This window comes from Geotrypetes seraphini, chromosome 3, assembly GCF_902459505.1.
Source record: "Geotrypetes seraphini chromosome 3, aGeoSer1.1, whole genome shotgun sequence".
Classification (NCBI taxonomy): domain Eukaryota; kingdom Metazoa; phylum Chordata; class Amphibia; order Gymnophiona; family Dermophiidae; genus Geotrypetes; species Geotrypetes seraphini.
Genome location: NC_047086.1, coordinates 225936488 through 225961537, shown reverse-complemented (window position 1 = coordinate 225961537; position 25050 = coordinate 225936488). Strand labels below are relative to the sequence as shown.

Sequence of the window (25050 nt, the reverse complement as noted above, 5' to 3'; positions counted from 1 at the left end):
TAAGTCCTCTGTTCCATCCCCTTCAGCAAAGAAGCCATCCTCGAGTCAGGCCAAAGCGGGTGGGTCGACCCCGGCCCCGCATCGGACCTCGACTCCGCACACCCCGAGGGAATACTCGAGACCGAGGTCGCCCTCCAGGGAGTGTGCCCCGGACTCGGAACTCCCCACCTTCGTGGGGATTCCAGCCTTCCAGGATCTCCTCCGAGCTCTGATCTCATCGGAGCTATCGGGAGCCCTGGAAGTGTTGCAGCGTGCTGCGGTCCCGGCGGCCTCGACCTCGGCCGGAGCGCCTTCGGTCTCGGAGGCCCCGGCCTCGGCCCCCTCGACCGCGGGAGCCCCGGCCTCGGCGACCTCGGTCTCGGGTACAGTGACCCCGTTCACCTCGGTCTCGGCCCCGCCCCGGACCTCGACCTCGGGGGAACCCCCTGAGCGGAGTGTAAGGCCCAAAGAAAAGTTGCGCAGAGTGCGCCGTCTTTCCTCCTCTTCCTCCGGGTCTTCCAGACACGCCTCGCCCTCGACGCGACCTCGGACGGGGCGTCGATCGAGGAAGTCTAAGCGACCTCGAGGCTCGCCTCGGCGCGACCGTTCCTCGTCGTTCGGGGGCGAGGCGCTGCAGGTGTCGGAGTTGCGCCTCGACAATCCGAGGCTCCTCCGCTCACCTCGTGGGAAGTCTTCCCGGGCCGCCTCGCCGAGGAAACGGGAAAGTGTCCCACGAACCCCGGGGTCCTCACCCAAGGGTTCTGCGAGGAGGACAACTTCCCCTTCCCCCTCGAGGGCCCTCGAGAGGGGATCCTGGGATTCGGGATCGGTTAGGGATCCTCATTATTCCCATGAGGCCTCCCCCCTCTCCTCGGTGGGGCGGTCGAGAACCCCGTCTCCCCAGGCTAGGCCGTCCTCATTTTCATCCTTCGTTCAGGACATGGCCCAAGCCCTGGGGATTGACCAGATGGTATGTTCTCGGTATTCCAAAGAATTTTTGGAAGAACAGGACCTCCCCACTCCTCCTAGAGAGGTGCCTAGACTCCCTCTCAACAGCGTCCTTCTGCAGACCTGGCTGAAGAACTTGTCAAACCCTCTTACAGTCACGTCTGTACCTTCAAAAATGGAATCGAAGTATAGAACGATTCCTCCTAAAGGGTTCGATAAGGCGCAGCTCTCACACCAGTCTCTTCTGGTGGAGTCAGCTCTTAAAAAATCACAGCCCTCACGGGTTTCTGCGACGGTTCCACCAGGCAGGGAAGGGCGGACCCTGGACAAGTTTGGCCGTCGCCTCTATTCAAATTCCCTGATGGCCACCAGGGTTCTAAATTACGCCTTCACCTTTTCCTCCTATTTGCGGGGTATGGTGAAGGATCTTCCTCAATATCGAAACTCGTTACCGGACTCCCAAAGAGCAGGATTCGACAAGTTTATGTCCAACCTGTCTCAATTGCGGTTGTACCTATTCCATGCAGTGTACGACGCCTTTGAGCTGGTTTCGAGGGTGTCGGCCCTCGCGGTGGCCATGCGCCGCTTGGCCTGGCTTCGCACCCTCGACATGGACCCAAACCTGCAGGAACGCCTGGCAGACTTGCCTTGTGTGGGGTCCGAGTTATTCGACGAGTCATTGGATGCGGCGACCAAACGCTTGTCGGAACAGGAGCGCTCTCTAGCATCCCTGGTCCGCCCCAAACCTAGGCCCCCGCCTCAGAAACCCTTTCGGCCTCCGCCGCGCCGATACCCTCAGAAGTCGACCCCGGCTTTCTCGAGACCGCCTCCGAGACGTCCGTCTCAGCGAGGCAGAGGGGGACAAACCCAAGCCCCGGCGCAGGGCCCTTCTAAGCCAGCGCCTTCCTTTTGACGGGCTGAGCGGACGGGGCAGGTTCCCCTCCGCACTTTCACAGGAACCCCTTCCTATCGGGGGCCGTCTCCGGTCCTTCCGGGAGGCATGGACCGGGATTACCTCAGACGCTTGGGTGCTCCGGATCGTCTCCGAGGGCTACTCGCTCAACTTTGTGTCCTCGCCGCCGGACAGTCCCCCGAGTTTAGTCCCCTGCAACCGTTCGCAGCTACCGACCCTTATAACCGAAGCCAAAGCCCTCTTGAAGCTTCGGGCGGTCGAGCCGGTCCCCAAGGACCAGTGGGGTACGGGGTTTTACTCCCGCTACTTTTTGGTCCCAAAAAAGACCGGGGACCTGCGCCCCATTCTGGACCTCAGGAAGCTCAACAAATTCCTGGCCCGGGAGAAGTTTCGAATGCTATCTCTCCCGGTTCTGTATCCCCTCTTGGAGGAAGGGGACTGGATGTGCTCCCTCGACCTGAAGGAAGCATACACCCATGTTCCGGTGCACCCCACCTGTCGAAGATTCTTACGATTCCAGGTGGGGGACCTCCACCTCCAGTACAGGGTACTGCCCTTCGGCCTGGCCGCGTCCCCACGAGTATTCACGAAGTGCATGGTGGTGGTTGCAGCAGCCCTCAGGTCACGGGGACTCCACGTGTTCCCTTACCTGGACGATTGGCTCATCAAAGCCCCGACCAGGGAGGGGGTTATCTCAGCGACCCGACAGTCTATTACCTTCCTCCAAACTCTCGGGTTCGAGATAAACTTTCCAAAGTCTCAGTTGAGGCCGTCGCAGTCTCTTCAATTCATAGGTGCGGTGCTGGACACGGTGCGCCTACGCTCCTACCTGCCGACCCAGCGGTTGGAAGCCTTGGTACGAATGAGTCGCCAGGTCTCCCAACGGTCGAAGGTGTCGGCCAAGCACATGATGATGCTGCTGGGCCATATGGCCTCGACGGTACATGTCACGCCGTTTGCGAGGCTACACCTGAGGATCCCTCAGTGGACCCTCGCTTCCCAGTGGCGTCAGGAGTGCGACCCGGTGTCTCGCCTCATTTCGGTGACTCCGCTTTTGCGGAAATCGCTACGTTGGTGGACAGACTCTTCAAATCTGTCCAGGGGGCTATTATTCCGCACTCCGCCTTTTCACAAGGTCCTGACCACGGACTCCTCGGAGTACGCGTGGGGAGCCCATCTCGACGGTCTTCGCACGCAGGGCCTGTGGTCGGCAGAAGACCGCCGGTGTCATATCAACGTGCTAGAGCTGCGGGCCATCTTCCTAGCACTTCGAGCCTTCGTTCACATATTGCAGGACCAGGTGGTCCTCGTCCGCACGGACAATCAGGTGGCAATGTATTATGTGAACAAGCAGGGAGGAACGGGGTCATGGCCCCTCTGCTCCGAGGCTCTTCGCCTCTGGGAGTGGGCGGCCTCCCGGAACATCTTCCTCCGGGCGGTCTACATCCAAGGAGAACGAAATTGCCTGGCGGACAAACTGAGTCGACTCCTGCAACCGCACGAGTGGACTCTACACTCAGCAGTTCTACGCGAGGTCTTCGCTCGCTGGGGAACGCCACAGGTGGATCTGTTTGCCTCTCCGGAGACACACAAACTACCACTATATTGTTCTCGGATGTACTCGCAGGACCGTCTGGAAGCGGATGCCTTCCTACTCGACTGGGAAGGGAGGTTCCTGTATGCATTCCCTCCGTTCCCTCTGATCATGCGAACGTTGGTACACCTAAAATCGTCCACGGCCACGATGATTCTCATAGCACCTCGGTGGCCGCGCCAGCACTGGTTCTCCCTGCTGCTCCAGCTCAGCGCCAGGGAGCCTCTTCCCCTGCCTGTCTCTCCTTCTCTGCTATCTCAGAGTCAAGGATCCATGTTACATCCCAACCTGCAGTCATTGCACCTGACAGCTTGGTTTCTTGTTCCCTGACTCCTCCGGACCTGTCTCAATCGGTGAAGGAGGTGTTGGAAGCCTCCCGCAAGATCTCGACGAGGCTTTGCTATGCGCAGAAATGGACCAGGTTTTCCACCTGGTGTTCGTCTTTTCACCTGGATCCGGTATCAGTTCCGGTATCCTCGGTCTTAGAATATTTATTTCATTTGTCGCGCTCCGGCTTGAAAACCACTTCGGTGCGGGTTCATCTCAGTGCGATTTCTGCCTTCCACCAACCTCTGGAGGGACGCCCTCTGTCACTCCACCCCTTGGTGACACGCTTCATGAAGGGGTTAATCAGGGTCTGCCCCCCTCTTAAGCCCCCGCCTGTCGTGTGGAACTTGAATGTAGTTCTGGCTCAACTGATGAAACCCCCTTTTGAGCCACTCAACAAGTCCCCCTTGAAATGTCTGACTTGGAAGGCGGTGTTTCTGATTGCCCTCACCTCCGCCAGGCGAATCGGGGAGTTGCAAGCCTTGGTTGCGGACCCTCCTTTCACGGTCTTTCATCACGACAAGGTGGTTCTCCGCACCCATCCTAAGTTTTTACCTAAAGTTGTGTCTGACTTCCACCTCAATCAGTCCATTGTCCTTCCTGTGTTCTTCCCGAAGCCCCACTCCCATCCGGGCGAGACGGCGCTTCACACGCTTGACTGTAAGAGGGCGTTGGCATTCTATCTTCAACGCACCAGGCCTCATCGGAAGGTTCCTCAATTGTTTTTGTCCTTCGATCCCAATCGATTAGGGCATCCAGTTTCCAAGCGCACTCTGTCTAACTGGTTGGCCGCTTGCATTTCCTTTTGCTACGCTCAGGCTGGCCTTCCTCCCCCGGGTCGAGTCACGGGGCACAAGGTCCGAGCAATGGCAGCTTCGATAGCCTTTCTCCGATCCACTCCAATGGAGGAAATATGTAAGGCTGCCACTTGGTCTTCGGTTCATACATTCACCTCCCATTACTGTCTGGACACCTTGTCCAGAAACGATGGCCGGTTTGGCCAGTCGGTGTTACGTAACCTGTTTTCATAAATTGCCATCCTCCCACCTACCCTTTTTTGGTTGGCTTGGAGGTCACCCACATGTGAGAATATCATGCCTGCTTGTCCTGGGATAAAGCACAGTTACTTACCGTAACAGGTGTTATCCAGGGACAGCAGGCATATATTCTCACAACCCGCCCGCCTCCCCGGGGATGGCTTCCTTGCTAGTTATGGAACTGAGGACCACGAGGTGGGATGCGCCCTCTAGTGGGCGAGAAGGCACGCACATGCGTGGTGCAGTGTGCAAACTTGAAACTTCTATCAAGTTTGCTTGAAAAGCTGTCCGCGCCGGGGCTCCGTAGATGACGTCACCCACATGTGAGAATATATGCCTGCTGTCCCTGGATAACACCTGTTACGGTAAGTAACTGTGCTTTCTGTGTAAATGGAATAAGTGGAAACATAAGCTAAGACTGACGCAGGTGCTTGCCATCAAGGTTCAGAAGGCAGAAGCGGTGCGCTGAGGAATTTCTGGAATGAGGACGCTGGGTAAAGAGCATTCTGATTTGTCTGAAAAGGTGGTGATTGTAGATGGGAGAGGAGGCAGTGCGGAGCTGCTTCTTTTTGGGTCTCTCCCTATCCTTTGCAAGCAGTTCATATTGCCAGTGCAACCTTGTGTCTCCTGAGGGTGCAATATCTGCCAGTTCTTGTTCTGCAGAAACCTGTCAAAGTCCCAGGAGTGGCAGCAGAACAGACACTGTTACTATACTGCAGTTACACAGAGAGATTCTTTTTTAAGGCTTTTCATGAATCCACAATGTGTACTAATTAGGCAAAAATACTGACATGCATAAGAGAGAAACATTATAGTTTTTAAACATCCTCTGGTTTGAGTTGTTCAGAGAAAATCTCTTTAGGAGGAGTTAAGGTGTTTTTTTCTGGAAGAAACTCATTCTGAGGCCGTTGATTTTCCCTTTCACTTTAGAGCTTCAGCCTTGTACAAAGTGAGGATGTGATTCTTATGTTCGAGAGCAGGTTCCTTTGGAAAGTGCTTCGAGTATCTTGCATGTCCTGACACTGTCTGTCCAACCTGTTTCAGGGTTAAGAGGATCTTGCCTCCCTTTGGAACAGGTTCCTACTGGTTTTGTTCCTAAATAAATGCCACCTGCTCTAACTTCCAGGAATCTGTTTTTCCTGGAAGGTATGTGGCTTAAGAATCTAGCCTGCCAGACACATACATGCAAGTTTTTTTTCAGGGCTGTGAGCAATAGGAGTCTCTCCTGATTTCATATTAAAGTTGGAGGGGGGGGGAGAGAGGATGTTTTCAAACAATTATATCTTGCAGTTAAGAGGTAAAATTTGATCACTGATTGTTGGGAGAAGATGGAACCTGTCTTTAATTGGCACTGATTTCACAGGCTAGCGAGAAAGGGGTTGTCCTACCAGATCCACCAGGATCCAGCAGGAGAGATTATTGAAAGGGCTTGGATGGATGCTGAATTTAGTTTTGGAGTGGCGGAGTGGCCTAGTGGTTAGTACAGTGGGTTAAGAACATGGAGAACTGTGGTTCCTTGTGATCCTAGACAAGTCACATTGCCCTAGGTACAGAAACTTAGATTGTGAGCCTACTGAGAACAGAGAAAGTACCTGCATATAATAAAATGTAAACCGCTTCAGTTGTAGCACCGAAAAGCAGTATATCAAATCTCTCTTACCTGATTGTATGTAGCACTGATGCAATGGTATTAGATATCCTATTTGAACCTTCAAACTTGGTGCACCCTGTTGTGTAACACTTTAGTGTGATCCCTTAATCCACTTAGTATTAACCATGTCGACACTCCTTGAGTTCTGCAAAATATGCTTAGGTCTTGCCTGTACCTTAAGATGTACCCCTATACTGGTGACCTTGTGCCCACAAACTGGGTTCCTGTTTACCTCTGGGCAAATATCCTACCTGGACAAGATAAGAGTATGATTTGCACAGCACCTAAGGGAGAGGTATGAATATTCCCCTTCTTCCCCATCCTATATGGCAGAAAAGTTGATTCAAAAACATCGGCTTTAGGAAATACAGAACTTCATATATTCTGCATCTGGTTCCAGTGCCATCTTAGAGCCTTCTCATTGCTCAGCTCGAGTTTTCATTGCTCAGTCGGGTTTTCAGGATTTCCCCAATGAATATGCATGAGATCTATTTGCATCACTGCTTTCATTGTATGCTAATAGATCTCATGCATATTCATTGGGGAAATCCTGAAAACCCGACTGGATTGCGGAGCATGTGAATAGTCACTCGTACATTTTACTTGATCGTTACATGTTTGTTCACAAAAATATTGACCCAACCTGACCTGACTTTCAAACAAAATTAAACTATAAAAAATTAAACTAAACAAAATCAATTACCATATGTCTGTTTTTTTGTTCTATATACAAAAATGCAGTACTAATTCTTGGATCAAAAATTGTTGATTTTTAGAAGCTGTTGCTGAAAAAAAATTTGCATGCACCCAGCCACTCTTATTGCCCAACTAAAAAATTTGTACCAAACACTGTAAACAGTAAACATACGTACAGTATACACTCGCATATAAGCTGAGATTTTTGGGTCAAAAAATTGGCCGTCTCGGCTTATGTTCAGGTCAGTTCCCACCTGCTCCCCTCCTGAACCTATTCCAGGCCTCTACCAGGCCTGCCATAAGACCTGGTGGTCCAGCACTGGGCCGGGATAGGAGGGATCCATCCCGCCTCCTGTCCCAGCTGACTGTGACAACTTTTACCTCCCTCCTTCCTTCCCTGCACTCCTTTCAATTCTCTGGTGGACTGGGACAGGAGCAATCTTCCTGTGCTCCTGCCCCATAGAGAGCCACTAGCTGATTGGCTGCCGCAAGTTCTCACACTAGGGTGGTCCACAGTAGTATGCAAAAAAAAAAAATCAACCTTGTCAAATCTTGTCTCCACAAGGCTTATTTTTTATCCAGTTGATATATCTTACTAAATTTCACCATGATTAGACAATATTTAGAGGTCACCCTAGCATGCACTGTTTGTTTGTGTGTTGTGTATGTTGGTGATTGCACATAATTAGTTTGTATGGTGTCATCTAGTTTGCAATCTGCACCCGAAAACTGGCTCTTTAGGAAGTCAGTCTGTCAACTGCTACACTGCCACAAGGTCTAGATGTTCTTCGACTGGTCAATTTTCATCACTATGACGAAGGAAAATCTTTACTGGAATGCTGTAAGTTGGCAACAGCGGTATGGGATCGATCCAGGATACCAAAACAATGCATAGACTCTTGCATTAGGAAGTTGAAGAAACTACATGAATAAAACTTGCAAACAAGATGCTCATAGCCATTTCCAGACATCTATGATTTATGTCTGAGCACCTAGCAGTACTTGCTTTTTTTATGACAGAACCGCACCAGAAACAAAGGTACAAATGGTGCAAAACTTACAGCATCCACTGTTGCCAGACATTCCATGATGTCTCGTGAATACAGATGAAACAGAACCTGTGACCTTTCAAAGTCTAGTAACACAGATAACACAGTCATTTTTTGGTCTCTTGATTGAAGGAGGATCAATAAAAGTGAAAATATTCCTTAAGAAACATTTCACAGAGTGGACTGACAATCCAGTTTGCAAGGAACTTTGGAATCGGGCATCCAAACTGACTGTTAATGATGCACTAGTACGAAGGATAAACCTTATTGAAAATTATGATGATACTTTGACAAACGATGAAGAACAGATGCAATTTGTTCTTTGTCTAGTGGCTAGCCATCAAAAGAAGTTTCCTTCCGCATCAAAGGTGGCTCTTATGTCATAGACCGTTGATTATTTGTCGAGTGCACAAGAATTGCAATATACTGTTAAGCTTAGCGGTACTTTGTTTAAGTTAAATTTTATGTGTTTTTCATTTTTATATAAAGGAATAAAATTAGTGTTGTGGACAAATGAAATGTGTTAATTAATTTTTTTGGACCACCTCACACTATGGAGAAAATTTCAGTGTACTGTCTACAAAGAAATCTAAATCTTTTTTCTTGGATGCTGACTCCTAAGTAGTATCAAATAACTTTGGTTTGGATTATTTCTTCCCAATGTGCATCACTTTGCATTTGTCCACCTTAAGTTTTATCTGCCATTTGGATGCCAAATCTAGTTTTCGTGCAGTTTTTCACAGTCTGCATATGTTTTAACAGCTTTGAACAGTTTTGTGTAAACCTTACTTATCGGTTCGATTTCCAGATCATTTATAAATGTTAAATAGCACTGGACCCAGTACAGATCCTGCAGCACTCCACTATTCACACTCCTTCATTGAGAAAAATGGCCATTTAACCATACCCTCTGTTTTCTTTCCAATAACCAATTCCTAGTCCACAAAAGAACATTGCTTCCTATTCCATTAATTTTTAATTTTTTTAGGAACTTTGTAAAAAGCTTTCTGAAAATCTAAAACTACATCAACTGGCTCACCTTTATCCACATGTTTATTTATGTGTTAAAAAAAAAATAGAGCAAATTGGTGAGGCAAGATTTATCTTGGCTGAACCCATGCTGACAATTTCTCATTAAACCATGTTTATCTATGTTCTGTAATTTTTTTCATTATAATAATTTCCACTGTTTTGTCCAGCACTGAAGTTAGGCTTACCGTAATTTCCTGGATCACCCCTGGAACCCTTTTAAAAAATTGTTGTCTGGGGGGGGGACATGATACCTTGAAGTTGAGTGGATGTTTATCTACACACCTCCGTTACTTTTTTATTCTTAATTTGCCAATATTTGATCTGGCCTTCTCTCTAAGCTGCACAGATCAAATGAGCAATGAGAGTCTAAGCAAACTAATGATACAGCTGTCATATCCCCTGATATCTAGGAAGCATCTAAGGCAATCTTACGTGGGCATGTTATTTCATATGTGGCCAGCAAGAGACAATCTCAGGAGGCTGAGCTACTTAAACTATCGGGATGATTATAAACCTTTAGAAAGAGCCATAAACAAAATCTGAACGAGTCTACTAGAGCGCGTTTACTAGAAACTAGATGAATAAATGACATCTTGCACCAGAGAGTTTCTAGGGAAATTTACTACCAACATTATAAGCTGAATTGGCAAGGGAAGGCAGGGAAGTTCCTGGTGAAACTGATCCATTCATATTGGAAGTGTAGCACTATCCATAAAAGATGGCAGGGGATCTACATATACCAATGTCATCCAAATTCCAGTTTATCCAGTATTATAAAACATTATATGATAAAAGGGAAGTGAATGAAACAGAGATGCCTTCTTTGCAGAACTAAAGATCCCTCAGCTCACCCCAGAACAGCTAGCGGTGATTAATGCCCCTATTTTGGATAAAGATGTAAAAGTAGGTATTGAAGCCCTAAAACCAAAATGCCCCACCCTGATAGTTTTGGGCCAGAGTATTATAAGATGCTGGGAGACTTAATAGCTGATCCCTTGGGCCTATAATGAGTACTATAGCACTATGGAGGGGAACTGACAATTTGGCACATATTGTCTTGCATTCCAAGCCGGGTAAAAACGCTGCATAGGGTAGGGTCTTATGGTCCCACATCACACCTTAACTAGGATGCTAAACTATTGGTAGCCATCTTGGCTAAGTGATTGAACTCCTATCTGCCCCTTCTTATACATTGTGATCAGGCAGGCTTTGTACCAGGCCTCTATGCTTCCTTGAATTTGCCAAGAGTACCAGTTGCTATATTTGAATACCATGGAAAAGGAGGCAAGTCAACAATAATGGGGCTAGACCTGGAAAAAGCATTTGACAGTATTTCACGGCAATATTATTTTGGGTAGATTGGGTGAATAAACTTTATAGTAAACCACAAGCATGTTTATTGAAAAATGAGAAACTAACTACATCTTTTGAATTAAAGCAAGGCAGATGGCAATCGCCACTTCTTTTTTGTGCAAAATTAGGCAGTGATTGGAGACAGTGAATATAGGATAAATTTATTCACAGATGACATCTTATTATATTTAGATCAAGCTCCATATCATTTGAATATAGCTTTATGATTGGTACGTGACTTTGAGGAGATCTCAGGGTTGCGAGTGAATTGTGACAAGTATGAATTGCTATCTTTATCAGGTATTTGTTTTAGGTCATTTGGTTCATGTTCCATTATTACTTGACTGTTTGCTCACCATCATCCTGGTTACAAAACCTATGCGCTATTTGAGGATTTACCTTAGCATTAGCATCAAGAAAATATATAAACATAATACCCTGAACCAGATAAAAAAGATAAAGAATCTTTATTCCCGATGGATGGATCTGCCATTATCACTAGCAAGCAGGCTAGCACTAGTTAAAATGATCATGGTACCTAAGTTACTATATCCTATATAAACTCTACCGGAAAGATGTTCTATTTTGGGATCCTTTATAAGGAGGAGAAAAAAAAGGCACATTAGTTATTTTAAATTGACCCTGGATAAACGTTTAGGGGGCTTCGTAGTCCCAGATATAAGACTATATAATGTGGCTGCTCTGATTCTATTAATACATGAAGGGATTACAGAACAGAATAGGGTTGCCACAGAGATGGATGGAATGATGGAGTTCCCCATTTACTTTTATGAATCTGTTACATATGAAACAGCTACAAAGGGTGCAACATACTTAAAAGCTACAATTTTTAAAACTCATTAGATCGGCAAGGAAGTAGTGACAGAGTAAACAGCATAAGACTCCAGAGGCATCCACTTTTCTAACCACAGTGGGGAATGGGAATTTTCTCCTGGGAATAGGAAACGCATGGTTTCAACAATGGGCTCAGAAGGAGTGCATTAATATAGGTCAGTTATTGTCTGTCAGAACAACGGGGCAATTTCCCTCACAAATCCAAAGTAAATGGCAAATCCCCAGCAATCAATTTTGGGCATACCTGCAGGTCCAACACTATTGAGAATCTCTGCAACGTGAATGGGGGGACTGAATGGATGAAGGGGAGATGGATGGACTTTTATTAAAAGTGCCTGCTACCATGCTGTCTACATGGTATAAAATTCTAAAGACATCCATACCTTTAACAGATATTGATAAAGTGATGCTTTTATGGAACAGAGAGTTGGGACTAGAGTTTACACGCCCACAGTTCTTAACCCTTTTTTTACACTCTTTATAGTATGGTTAAATCTGTTGACCTTCAGGAAACACAATACAGGTTACTACATAGAGTATATATATATATATATATATATATATATATATATATATGGGGTCACGTGGTATCATGCACGAGTGAGGACGTCTCCTCGTTTGCTCCGGGGCTGCCCTACAATTAACTGACCCGATCGAGCCAATTTGACCGGCCACGGCGATTACAGTGCGCCCGAAAATACCCCCCAATTGCATGGACAGATATATAACTCGCTCCCAAAACTCCATGCAGGCGAAACCAGCCAGGAAGGAGCGCGATCGAGTGCGGCCGACCGAAACCAAGATGGCGATGAGCCCCGCGGCGGCAGTATCTAATCTTACAGAGGCCGCGCTTAGCGATATCAAGACGGCACTGGCACAGGTCCTGGGGCCCCAAATGGACACTCTGACTGCTCAGATTACCAACATTGAACTGCTCCTAGCCGCGGCAGCTACTCGAACCTCAGAACTGGAACACCGGGTGTCTGATCTAGAGGACACATCCACTGCACGTGCGGCTGAGGTAGAGACTATGCAGGAGAAACTGAGAGCCCAAACTGAGAAGTTGGATGACCTAGAGAATAGGTCGCGACGCTCTAATTTGCGGCTGCTGGGGGTCCCGGAGACTATTGCTGACCGTCTCCTGCTGGAAATTTTGGAAAAATGGCTACAAGACGAATTCTCCTTCCCACCTTCTATGGGGCCTTTGCGCCTGGAAAGAGCGCACCGCTTGGGCCCTAAGTCGGGCCTGGATACACGACCCCGGGTGGTAATACTGAAGATTTTGAATTTCAGGCATAAGGTGGCCCTCCTGCAACAATTTCGAACCAGGAGGGAGAGTTTGAAATATGATGGACACTTGATTCGCATGAGTCAGGATTTTTCTGTAGCGCTGCAGGAGCGACGGAGGCCGTATTACCCTCTATGTGCACGGCTCTCCGAGCTGAAACACCGCTTTCAATTTAACTATCCAGCCACATTGAGGGTTCAACACAATGGAGTTTGGAAAACTTTCCAGACACCAGAAGCCGCTGCTGAGTACATACAGCACTTGGAGAGTCCGGGGACTGGAGCTGTCTGACTCTGAGGAGTATTGCAACACTGAGAGGGGCATGAGGACTAATGGCATAGTTTACTGTTCTAGTTACTTGAAGAGGAAAGGGTGGCCTATTGGCTCTTTTGAAAGAATTATATTGGTGGTTGGGGTGGCCCTGGGGAGATATCTCTTGTGACCTGTACCCCCGACACGGGATGGGGGTTTTTGGGATACCTTGGGGGAAGGGCAGGGATAGGGAAATTTCGGGGGCAGCAGCGGTGGGGTATTGTTTTCTTATGATCTACTTTGCTTATTCTTTTGCGTTGAATTTCAGGTGGTGGAATGGATGGTTTGCTAACACTGTGAGTGTACTGTCTTGGGGTGAGGCTGGGCGCCCTGGGACCCTTCCTTCTGGGGAGATTGTCTATACTTGCACAGGGAGTGTGGATCCTTATGGGTGACTGGAAAATACGTATAATCTCCTGGAATGTATCGGGCATAACATCCCCTGTTAAACGAACTAAAATACTTTCACAATTGAAACATCACTCGGCAGATATAGCTTGCTTGCAGGAGACTAGGCTTACTGATAGTGAACATCGGAAACTTCAGAGAGGTTGGGTCGGAGATTTACACTTTGCTTCTGCATCAGGGAGGAGAGCTGGGGTGGCCATATTGATTCGCAGGGGCTTCTTAGGTAAAGTACAAGTATTGCGACGTGACCCTCAGGGCCGGTATCTGTTGGTAAGGGTGGAGGGACCCGGTGGGATATTCAGACTATTGGTGGGATATGGTCCAAATAGCTATCAACATGCATTTTTTCAGAATCTGGTGAATATTTGTGTGCAGGATCTGGGCTGCCCTCTAATCTTGGTGGGTGACCTAAATCAAGTACATAATCCCACTATGGACCGCTCTGGGTCGACGAACACGGTCCGAGTGAAACAAACTAAGGGTATTCCCTATTTGTGTAGAGCCTTGGGGTTGGTGGACCCCTGGAGACTACTACACCCATCTGAAAGTGATTATACGCACCAGTCTAGAGCACACGGCTCTTTTTCTAGACTCGATTACATCTTACTCTCTGAGACATTGTTTACTAAGGTCTCGGAGGCCACGATAGGCCCTCTGGAAATTTCGGACCACAACATGATTTGGATTGATGTGACACTGGGGGGTCCATGGGGTCCGGGGGCTGGATGGCGATTTCCCTCCTATTTACACAAAGATGCTCATTTTCAGGAATTCTTAAAAGAAAAATGGGAGGCTTACTGTACACATAATGCCCAACATGTAGACCAACCAACTTTATTTTGGGATACGGCCAAGGCGGTATTGCGCGGAGACATTATTGCGTATGTCACTACTAGAACCCGTCGAATTGCACATCGCATAATATTTCTTGAACGCCAAGTGACAGTGTTGAAAAAGGACTTGTTGCGTGATCCATCTGAGGCTAACAACGAGGCGTACAGGGCGGTGTTGGTGGAGCTTAATTCCCTAATCCACGAACGCACTAAGAAACTCCTGTTTTACCGTAAATTTCACTTTCATAAATATGGTAACAAGGCGGGGAAATTGCTAGCCTCTATAACAAAAAGCTGGAAGGGGTCTAGATACATACCCATGATACAGGAGAGCTCGGGGAGGTTCCTAACTTCGTCAGGGGATATATCAGCTGGCTTTCGGAAATATTTTGAGGCCTTTTATGCTTCCCCTGGTCCCTACACGGGTCCTGATGTACAGGACTATCTGGCGGACGCGGGAATGCCTCGATTGACGGCGGCCCAGTCGTCCAGATTGGACAGGCCATTACATGTACAGGAGGTGACCCAGGCAATACTAAAATTGAGATCTTGTACTGCACCGGGACCGGATGGTTATTCGCCCGAGTTCTATAAGATCTTATCCCCTTACATAGGCAAACCTCTTTTGGATTATTATCTAACTATCCAAGAACAAGGGGTTTTCCCCCGTCATAGTAATGAAGCTCTGATTACATTGATCCCAAAACCTTCTAAGCCCCCAGACGATATTGAATCATATCGCCCAATATCTTTACTAAATGTTGACGTTAAAATATTAGCTAGAGTCCTGGCCGATAGGTTGGCCCTTCTTTTGCCGTCCATAATAGTGCCCGAACAGGTGGGTTTTGTGCGGAATAGACATTCCACCATTAATGTCAGGCGCACACTTTTAGCTTTTGCCCGCGCTCAACAAGAACGCCGCCCTGGATTACTTGTCGGGTTAGATGCGGCAAAGGCCTTTGACAAGGTTAACTGGCACTACCTGTTTCAGGTTTTACACTATATAGGGATTCCCGTGGGTTTCCTATCCTCTGTGCACGCACTATACACTGGTCCGACGGCCTCAATTCTGGTCAATGGAGTGAGGTCTTCTCCCTTTGAAATTGGTAGGGGGACAAGGCAGGGCTGCCCACTTTCTCCTTTACTTTTTCTGTTATATTTAGACCCATTGCTGCGCACCATACAAAAGGATGATATACTCCTGGGTTTACCTGAGGGCGCGTCGCAATTACGAGTGCTAGCCTTTGCGGATGACCTCTTACTTGCATTAGACAACCCACATAGCTCACTACCAAGAGCATTAGACCTACTGGATGAGTTTCACATTTATTCTGGCTTGGAACTAAATAAGCAAAAGTCTTTCGCACTCCCCACTCTTTTAGAAGTGAGACACACTTGGCCGGGTGATTTTCCATTACAATGGGCAACTTCTTCATTGACATATTTGGGAGTAATTATCCCCCAAAACTTGAAGAGACTTTATTCAGCAAATATAATACCCTTGCTTCATCGAACCTTTAGTACATTGAATGGCTGGCGGACATTTCCCATTTCCCTGTCCGGCCGCATAGCTCTCTATAACATGATGGTTGTGCCTCAATGGACCTATGTCCTACAAATGCTCCCTATCATGTTAACCGCACCTCACATTGCACTTCATAGATCCCATCTATCTAAATATTTGTGGCAGGGTAAAAGAGCGAGGATTTCTTTGGCTAAGTTAATGCTTCCTGTGGATCGAGGGGGGTTGGGATTACTATGTATATCTCGATTTAACCTTGCATGTCAACTGCGTCATATTCATGACTGGTTCTGTACCACATCTGATTTTTCTATGCCTGTGATTGAATGTTTTTCCTTACAGCCGTACCATTTTAGCTATCTTCTCCATGCTCCTCAGTTACCAGACTTACCTCAGCTGAAATCCCATCCACTTTTGCCAGCGATGCGTACAGCATGGAAGTTGTTGTGCAAGGGCTTGCAGATTTCTCCGCATCATACCCCTTGCCTCCCCATAGTTGGAAATGGAGACTTTCTACCTGGCATGGATTCCGCAGTGTTCAGACGTTGGTCTCATGAGGGCTTACAATTTGTGTCACAGGCCATACAGGATAATGGTTCTCCGATCTCCTTCCGTGACCTACAAATACAGTTCCGGCTATTATCTACGGACTGGTTTGCATATCAACAGCTCACACATTATTTACAGTTCTTGACTCCGGTGAGGTTGAAGGAGGATGTGCAAGACCGACTGCAGGAAGCGATTGCACTTACTGCTCCTGAGTCCATGTCCCTCAGATTCTTCCACAAATGGTTACAGAAACGGGCGGGTGAAATAGACTTTACCGCCTTGGCTCGAAGGTGGTCTGATGATCTTCAATTGCCCATTGCTGCAGCTGTGCTTCGCAGAGGCCTTCGCTTGGGAAAGGCCACGACTGTGTCCTCGATTGAGAGGGAACGAAATTATAAATTCATACTAAGAGCCTTCTGTACGCCCAAGAGGGCGCATGTAATAGGGATCAGCGTGGACCACTGTTGCCGGAAATGTGCGGGTCCTCAGGCATCGTTTGGACATATGTTTTGGACTTGCCCCATGATATCTTCCTTTTGGATGCAGTTGGTGTCCTTGGTGGCAAGACTTTGGCATTGCTCTTGGAGATTACACCCTGATTTTCTTTTTACGATGCAGGTTCGATTTCATCCACCTAGACCAGGTTGTGCAGCATTCTTTAGGAAAACCGTGTTGCTGGGACGGAAATGTATCTTGTTACAATGGCTTTCACCCCACCCTCCGACCGTCCCACAATGGAGAGCATTGATGTTACATCAAATGTTGCTGGAACGGCGTGAAGTGATGGACTTGTCGACTAAAGCTGGACGATTGTACGCACAGTGTTGGTACTCTTTTAGCTTGACTTTTACACCTTACGTTCAAAACCGACTCTGGGGTACTTAATTGACTTCTTTTCCCCCCTATTGCTTTATCTTTTTTGATTTGTTACCGCTGCTGCCGGGGTGGGTGGGAGGGTGGGAGGGGGGTTGGTGGGTTGGGTGGGTGGGGATTGGTCTTGTGTGGTATTTGAAAATAGTGCTCTGTTTTGTTTAGTGCTATGTTTGTGCTTCAATAAAAATGATTTGAACATATATATATATATATATATATAACCAGAAAGAAAGGTAGAGACTTTGGACAGGGGAGGAGTGTCTTTGATATCAGGGAGTGAACGGAATCCTGTTGCATTCATTTCTAGAATGCCCCAAGTTGGCTATTTGTCATCAAATCCTTCCTAATCTTGAGAAAATGGTTGGGACATCTACAGAATGGGAATATAGCTCTCTCCTGTTATGTGATCAGAATACTTTGATAGGTCAGGGGCTTTCCCCTCCACAGCAGCAGTTGATATACATGTTGTGGTAATTAAACAAGTGATACTTCAATCTTGAACATCCACAAAGGAAGTGTTCCTGCAAAGGTGGCATCATAGGATGAGTGAATGAGCCTACTTTGAACTACAACTGTATAAGAATACCCATAGAGCGGAGCACCTATACTATATGTCCTTGTGGCATACATTTCAGGCTTCATATTTGACACAATCCTTCTTCTGAATGGGATGGGAAGAGGTAGGAGAGTATGAATGTGAGGATTGTAAAAGTGGAAGATTTTCAATATGCTACTGAATGGATCTTTATGGGTTTGGTTGGGGATGGATGAGATGAAAGGGGACATTCTCTAAAGAAAAAGGAACATTGCAGGGAATTAGAAAACATACTGTCCGGTTTTTGTTTTAGGTCATTTGGTTCATGTTCCATTATTACTTGACTGTAACAAGTGATCTATGTATTTCCTGTGATGTTTGTTCAGAAATAAAATTTAAAAAATTGGTCTTACATTGACCACCCACCAATCTTCAGGTAGTATGGACAATTTTAATGACGGGTTGCAGATCTCTAAGAGCAGATTAGTAATTTAATTTTTGAGTTCTTTCAATACCCTGGGGTATATACCATCTGGTCCAGGTGATTTATCACTCTTTAACTTACCAGTTTGGCTCAGTACTCCTTTCAGGTACACTGAAATTTCTTTCAGTTCCTCTGCATAGTTATCCTTGAAAACCTTTTCTGGTGTAGGTTCTACAAAGCAAATAAATTATTCAGTCTCTGCTTATAGCTTTGTCTTCCCTGAATGTTCCTTTTGTTCTTTGATGATCAACGGTCCCACAGATTCCCTCACAGGCTTTCTTCTTCTGATGTACCTGAGAAAATTGTTACTATGATATTTTGCCTCTGGCGAGTTTCTCTTCATGTTCTTTTAGCCTTCTTTATCAGTGCTTTACCTTCTATTAAGCCCTGTTCCTAAGGCTCTAAACCAGTGTATCTCAAACTGTGTGCCATGGCACACTAGTGTGCCTCCTGAGATTTCAGGTGTGCCACACTGGGGAGGAAGAGAGGCACTGGTGTCAGCTGACTGCATACAAGACTTGTGTCTCGTGACAAGAGGCACGTCCTGTAAACAATCAGCCAACACCAGCGCCTCTCCTTTCCGGCCCTCTTTCCTGCTGGTACCCCTTTCTGGCATCTCAGGGCCTGTCTGGAGGGCCTTCATGCGTGTGCATACATCATCACGGTGACGTTCGTGCACTTCTGGATGCCTCAAACTGCAGCCACTACATTTAGTGTGCCACAGCTCGAGAAAGTTTGCAGGACACTGCTCTAAACATTACCCTAGCAGTCAGATTTGTCCCCTGCCAACATCTTCTGCAACTTACAGCAGAAAGAAAATTATGAAAGGAGGGCAGGAACAATTTCTACTCTGTCCTGCCCTATTGTTGTCATTATGTCAATTGGCATCAACTGATCAGTCCTCAGATTAGTGGGGCAGGAGTAAGGGAGGATCCTTGCTGCCTCCATTCATAACTGTACTTTCCAAGAAAAGCTTGGGGCTGGAGAGACAATCACCAACACAATGGGATGTAAAGAGATCAAAATGGTAAACAATACCAATACATACAAAAAGATATCTTACAATTATCCACTCCAGCACTGTTGGCATCCTACTGATTTATCACCCACCAGGGGTGTGGTCACAAACCTACCACAAACTACAGGAAACCATCTTGTGTATCACATGCCAATTCACCAGAATTCTCATTACTGGAGACATAAACATACCCTTAGAATTCCAAGAAAACTCCATAGTCCAAGACTTCAAATCATTTCTATCAGACAGTCACCTTGAACTGATTCTGTCTGGCCTAACACATGATAAAGGTCATACTATAGACTTTATCGCAACCATCTCTACTCACCTAGTCAAGGACCCAGTCTGGTCTGTAGTCTCATGATCTGATCACTCTCTATTATCCTTTACACTTCCTCTCTACATGGGCAACACTACCCACAAACCAGCCAAACAGAAAGTATTAAGCAGAGGGAAAATCAATTTTGGTCCAAAGTATCCAACCAGCTTAGCCTGTCTAAGTCTGATAACACAGAGCAGCTACGCAACTGGGAGAATGCAATTCTTCAAATACTAGACACTATCGCACCCACAAAGTAAGGACCTCCAAACACGGTACAACGACAACCTAAAGGCTGAAAAGCAAACTTGCCACTGATAGGAAAGGCAGTGGCTGAAAACCCACTCCTATGATCACAAGCAAACATGGAAATCAGCTATAAAATCATAACACCATGTCGCTGAAGCCAAGAAAACTTATTATGCCTCAGAAATAGATGACCATACTTTTGATATCAAGAAACCACTCCCCCAAAACCAGGCCTAGCTAACGTTAACTCCCAACCTGATGCTCAAGAATTAGCAAACTACTTTCTAGACAAGAGCATACAACTAGAAATCAGAAACATATTACACTCCACCACCCCAGAGGTGCAACCTGATCTTATTACTATTGACCCCCTACATAATAGACTAAATTTGGAACACCTTCAAACCTCTCAATCAAGATGAGGTACTCCTTCAGCTAAACAAACTGACCACCAAGACTGCCTACTGGACAAATGCCCTTCACACCTATTTATTTTTAGTATTTATATTCCACTTATAGCCTAAGTGGTTTACATTCAGGTACTCAAGCATTTTTTCCTATCTGTCCAGGAGGACTCACACTTTGCCTATATTCCCACATCCCACATGAATTTATTCCATGGCTGGTCTCACTGCTGAACAACCTCTTAAAAGCAGGCCAGCTACTGCACAAATGGGTCGCATTGCACTCACCCCAATTCAAAAAAATCAAGGAGCAAACCCAATCTCACCATCTAATTTCAGACCCATAGCTGGAATATATCCGCTTACTAAGCTCCTTGAAACGCTAGTTTGTACAAAACTCACAGCCTACATAGACAAATTCTCCTGCCTATACCCTTCTCAATGTCTTCAGAGCCCAACATAGCACTGAATTATTACTCTAACACTAACAACCAAAGTCAAACAGATGTTGAGCACTGGGCGACAATCAATTCTCCTACAGTTCTACACATCGGCTGTATTCAACTCTATCGATCACAAACCCTTACTGACTAAACTCGGCGAACTGGTCTGACCGGAACAGTTCTTAACTGATTCAAAAGAGTTCCTGACAAACAGAGAATACTGTGTGTGGAAAGATGGGTCCTTCTTTCGGAGCTGGAAAGTTTTCTGTGGTGTGCCCCAGGGGTCCCCACAATCACCAGTACTCTTCAATGTATTTATGAGTACCCTAGGCAACCACCCCTTCAAAGGCGGTGAATGTCTACTATCCTAAGCAGATGACATCATTCTCATAATTCCACTCAATACAGATGTTAAGGAAGCTTCCATAAAAGTTTCCAAAGGCATTGAAAAAATCTATTCTTGTGCATTCTCCAATAAACTAAAATTAAACACCATCAAAACAAAATTACTCTGGTTCCACACTGCCGCACAAACTGTCCCCACAACCCTATCCCTACCCTCTGGCACAATGATAAATGTGGAAAAAACTTCCAAGGTACTTGGTATCTTGCCAGACTCCACTCTCTCCTATAAACCCCAAATTTCCAACCTCTGGAAAAAATAACTTTATATAGTATAAAGCAACTAAGACTAATTAAACCTTACTTCTATAACCACCACTTATACTAATCCAAATGCTTGTCGTAGCCCAACTCAATTATTGCAATTCCCTCTATACTGGCATAACTTCTTCTAATATGCACAAACTCCAAATGATTCAAAACACTGCAATCAGATTGATCATCAGTTTAAAGAAATACGACCCCATCTCTGCTTATTATCGCAAACTTCACTGGCTACCCGTAAATGCTCAAATTTTGCTTAAGCTGTCCTGCATCATCTACCATGCCCTTAACTCTCCTGAACAAATAATTTACTTGTTCTCTCTCCTCCTTCGCACCACCCAGAATCAACAACACTCACTAACTGATCATCTCCCTCATCCAGGGGAGTGAAATACAAATGCTCAACACCCTGTTCATTTATGCAACCACAAGAACCTGTAACGCCCTTTCCACATCTATAAGGACAGAGACAAACTACCTCACCTTCAGGAAAAGGCTGAAAAAGTACTTGTTTGATAAATTCCTTACAGCTTAGTAACTCAGCCCACCTGCCAAGCTAAGAATCGTCAACATGTTTTACCTGATTTGATTATAACTAATGTGGGAAAAAGGATCTCAGAAACCGTCTTAAATCTGAAGGTGTCTGAGACTTTCAGGTTGAAAATTTCTTTCATTGATCCTGAAAAACCCTTATCAGCACAATTTATGTAAATGCGACCTGCCACTAGTTGAATCTGTTTGCAAGAGATATCTTAAGTCCTTGTGAGTGACCTCTGATGAAGCCAGTAACACTGGCAAAATGGGTCCTTTCAGTAATATAAAGATAAATGTGGGCTTTGTTTGCAAGCTGGTTTTTATTTTTATTTTATTTTTTTTATGAAAGTGATGAAAAATTGTTTAGATTTGTATAAAGTGTTTCACAATTTGTTCTAAATATGTTTTCATATTATAAGGTTTTTGAGGTTTTATAGGATCAGTGAAAGAAATTTACAACCTATAAATCTCAGACACCCTCAGATTTAAGAAGGGTCTGAGTAGGTTTCTGAGATCCTTTTTCCCTTTTAGTTATAATCTATGGTGCTCTATGAGACCTCTGATAATTGTAAGAGATCTGTTTGTATGTACTGGAGGGACAATCCCAAGAAGGTATTTTTGGCAACTGGTGCAGAATTTGAAGGCTAGATGAGTTAAATAAAACAAATCCATGGCTTGTATTAATGTGGATGTAGCCCAGAATTCACTGGCTTTACCTCCTTGGTCTGTCAGTTTGTGTAGGGGATCATGGCCATCTTATAGGACCTTGCAGGAGCAAGATGGTTTCTATGCATGTGACCATAGCTAGGGTTGTGCAAATTTCCTAACTGTGGAAAAGCAAGGAAAGTTCTTAAAGGATTTACTGAATTGCAGTGTTTAGATACTGTAGTTCAGTAAATCCCACGAGAATATTTCTTATGGTAAAAATGCAGGAACCTTTGGTAAACAAGAATCATGTTGAAGAAAAAGCTGAATGACTTTTGTATGTGGACAACTCAGGAAGAATCTTAATAAAGATCTTGAAATATAAATCAGAATAAGAGTCTTTGAAGGGAGATAGGTAAAGCAGACATCTAGATTTCGGTGCAATATATGGGGCCAAATGGAGAATGGAATAAGATATACCTGGAAACCATAGAACCAGGCCACCACTTGTGAGTAATCGATTATACTTAGTAGCATGATAACTTTGTGAGTAATCCAACACTTAGTAGCATGATAACTTTGGGGGTTGTATTGCTAAACCAGAACATCTCCTTGATAGGTATACATATGTGTAGTAGAAATGGGTTATCATGTGATTCTCCGGCTTGTGGTCCTGAGGCGTTTTTTTCTTGTTTGTTGGTTTATACTTATAAATGTAGATGTAGCTGTATCCTTAGACTCTTCAATAAGCACATTGCTTGACATGTAAATACAACACTGCTGTATATTCTATGGCAGGGGTTCACAGCCCAATCCTTGGGGCACACCCAGCCAACCAGGTTTTCAGGATATCCACAATGACTATGTATTTGAAAGATTTACATGCACTGCCTTCTTGGTATGCAAATCTATCTCGTACTAGTCATTGTGGATATCCTGGAAACCTGTGGATCCTCAAAAATATAGGAGCCATCTCTGGGGGTGCCAGAGCTTGCTCAACACCCCCAGTATTGAGCAAGCTTCTTCATTATGTCCAAGAAGCAGTAATTTGTGTTCTGTTTGATACCTCAAATCGGTATGAAATGTTGGTGCCTAAGCTTAAGAAAATCTGAATCTTGAAGGTGTTGAGGGACATCTGTACACCGATATTTAAGTTGTATGAAACATGGTATTCTATTATTGGTAAAAGATAAGAATTCAGTCAGTATAAACTGAAAAAGCAGAGAGAAATTTAAAATCTGAGAAAAAAAAAATGTATTACGGCTGTAGGGCTTTAAATTTCTTCAGCAGCTTATAAATAATAATACATTTCTCTCACCTACTCCCTCTGCTCCATGTGATGTACCCAAGGCTGAGACATGTGGATCTGCAGCAGTAAAAGGTGCTGCCCCTGTTAGTAGAACCCCCCTCCAATACTTACCCTCTGTTTTGATTTTGTTCCAATAGGTAGTGGAGACTCCTCTACGGAGAAAGAATTCTCTGGGGCTCTGATAGGACCCACAGTCAGCACCCCCAACAGCCAACACTCCTCTCCCAGCCGCTCTCTTAGTGGTGAGTAATCGCTTCAGGGAGTGGGAGGGCAAGAGTTTTGGTGTTTACTATCTGTATCTTTGCCAACATCCCTTTTGCTTCCAACAAAGAGTCTATCACTTAGAATCACCCGATGGCAGGGAGGTCCCAAACTAAGTTAGAGCCCAGCTGCATCTAGTCACAGTAGCTGAGCTGATTTTAATATTTCTGAATAAGGAATCAATCTGGTTCTGTTGTAAGGTGAATTTGATGCAAACATCTGAACATGGAGCTGGTGAAATAACACCAGGATAAATTTATAGAAAGGTACAGATTGGTGGGAGTCTATAAGAATATTAGATATATTTGTTTAGATATCCCTTTGAGGCACTGTCAAGTCCATCACTGTAAAGTAGAAACAATTTGGCACCATCAAGATACTGCATTAATCGGTCTGTCCTTCTAAGGTCAATAGCCATTGATTAAGGCAACTGCTAAAGATTACTGTGAGACCCAAGATTACTTTAAAAGAGCAACAGCTAAGACTAGGAAACATGTTGACTATTATTGTTGAAATTTGGACAGATTTTGTTCCTGTCAAGCTAAAAGATGATGATGATCAGGCTATTTCAACGTGTTATAACTCTAGTAGCCCTCTAAATTTACATTTCACCTCAATGTTAAAAGCTTTGAAGTCCGGTTTAGCACCTTCTATGGCTGCTGCTGTTAACAAATCTTTTTATAGAGGGTAATGTACTTGCATTATTCAAAAGGGCAGCAGTTAGACCATTAAAAAAAAAAAAAAAAAGCATTTCTTAGACTTTAGTAAGGTTGAAGGTTGAAAATTTCTGTCCTTTCTCAAATTTATTATTATTATTTTTTCCTTAAAAGTTAGGGAGAGAATAGTCCTTACTCAATTATCAGATTTTGTGGAATAACATCATTGATACATTTCAATTTGGCTTCAGACCTAAACATAGCACTGAGATTTTGCTAACATCTGTGCTTAATAAACAAAATCCGAT

General features: G+C 45.2%; 1 protein-coding gene across 5 annotated transcripts in view; it reads left to right on the top strand.

Moving 5' to 3' along the window:
- The window catches only part of IKZF4 (IKAROS family zinc finger 4), a 155940-nt gene that overhangs the window by 31301 nt on the left and 99589 nt on the right, over positions 1–25050 (top strand). For 4 of the 5 annotated variants that reach the window (XM_033939845.1, XM_033939842.1, XM_033939844.1 and 1 more), the window contains exon 3: positions 23963–24067. The exons of the other annotated variant lie outside the window; for it this stretch is intronic. In XM_033939845.1, coding sequence (XP_033795736.1) covers positions 23963–24067 — 105 coding nt within the window. The remainder of the gene's footprint in view (positions 1–23962; positions 24068–25050) is intronic. 5 annotated transcript variants of the gene reach the window in all.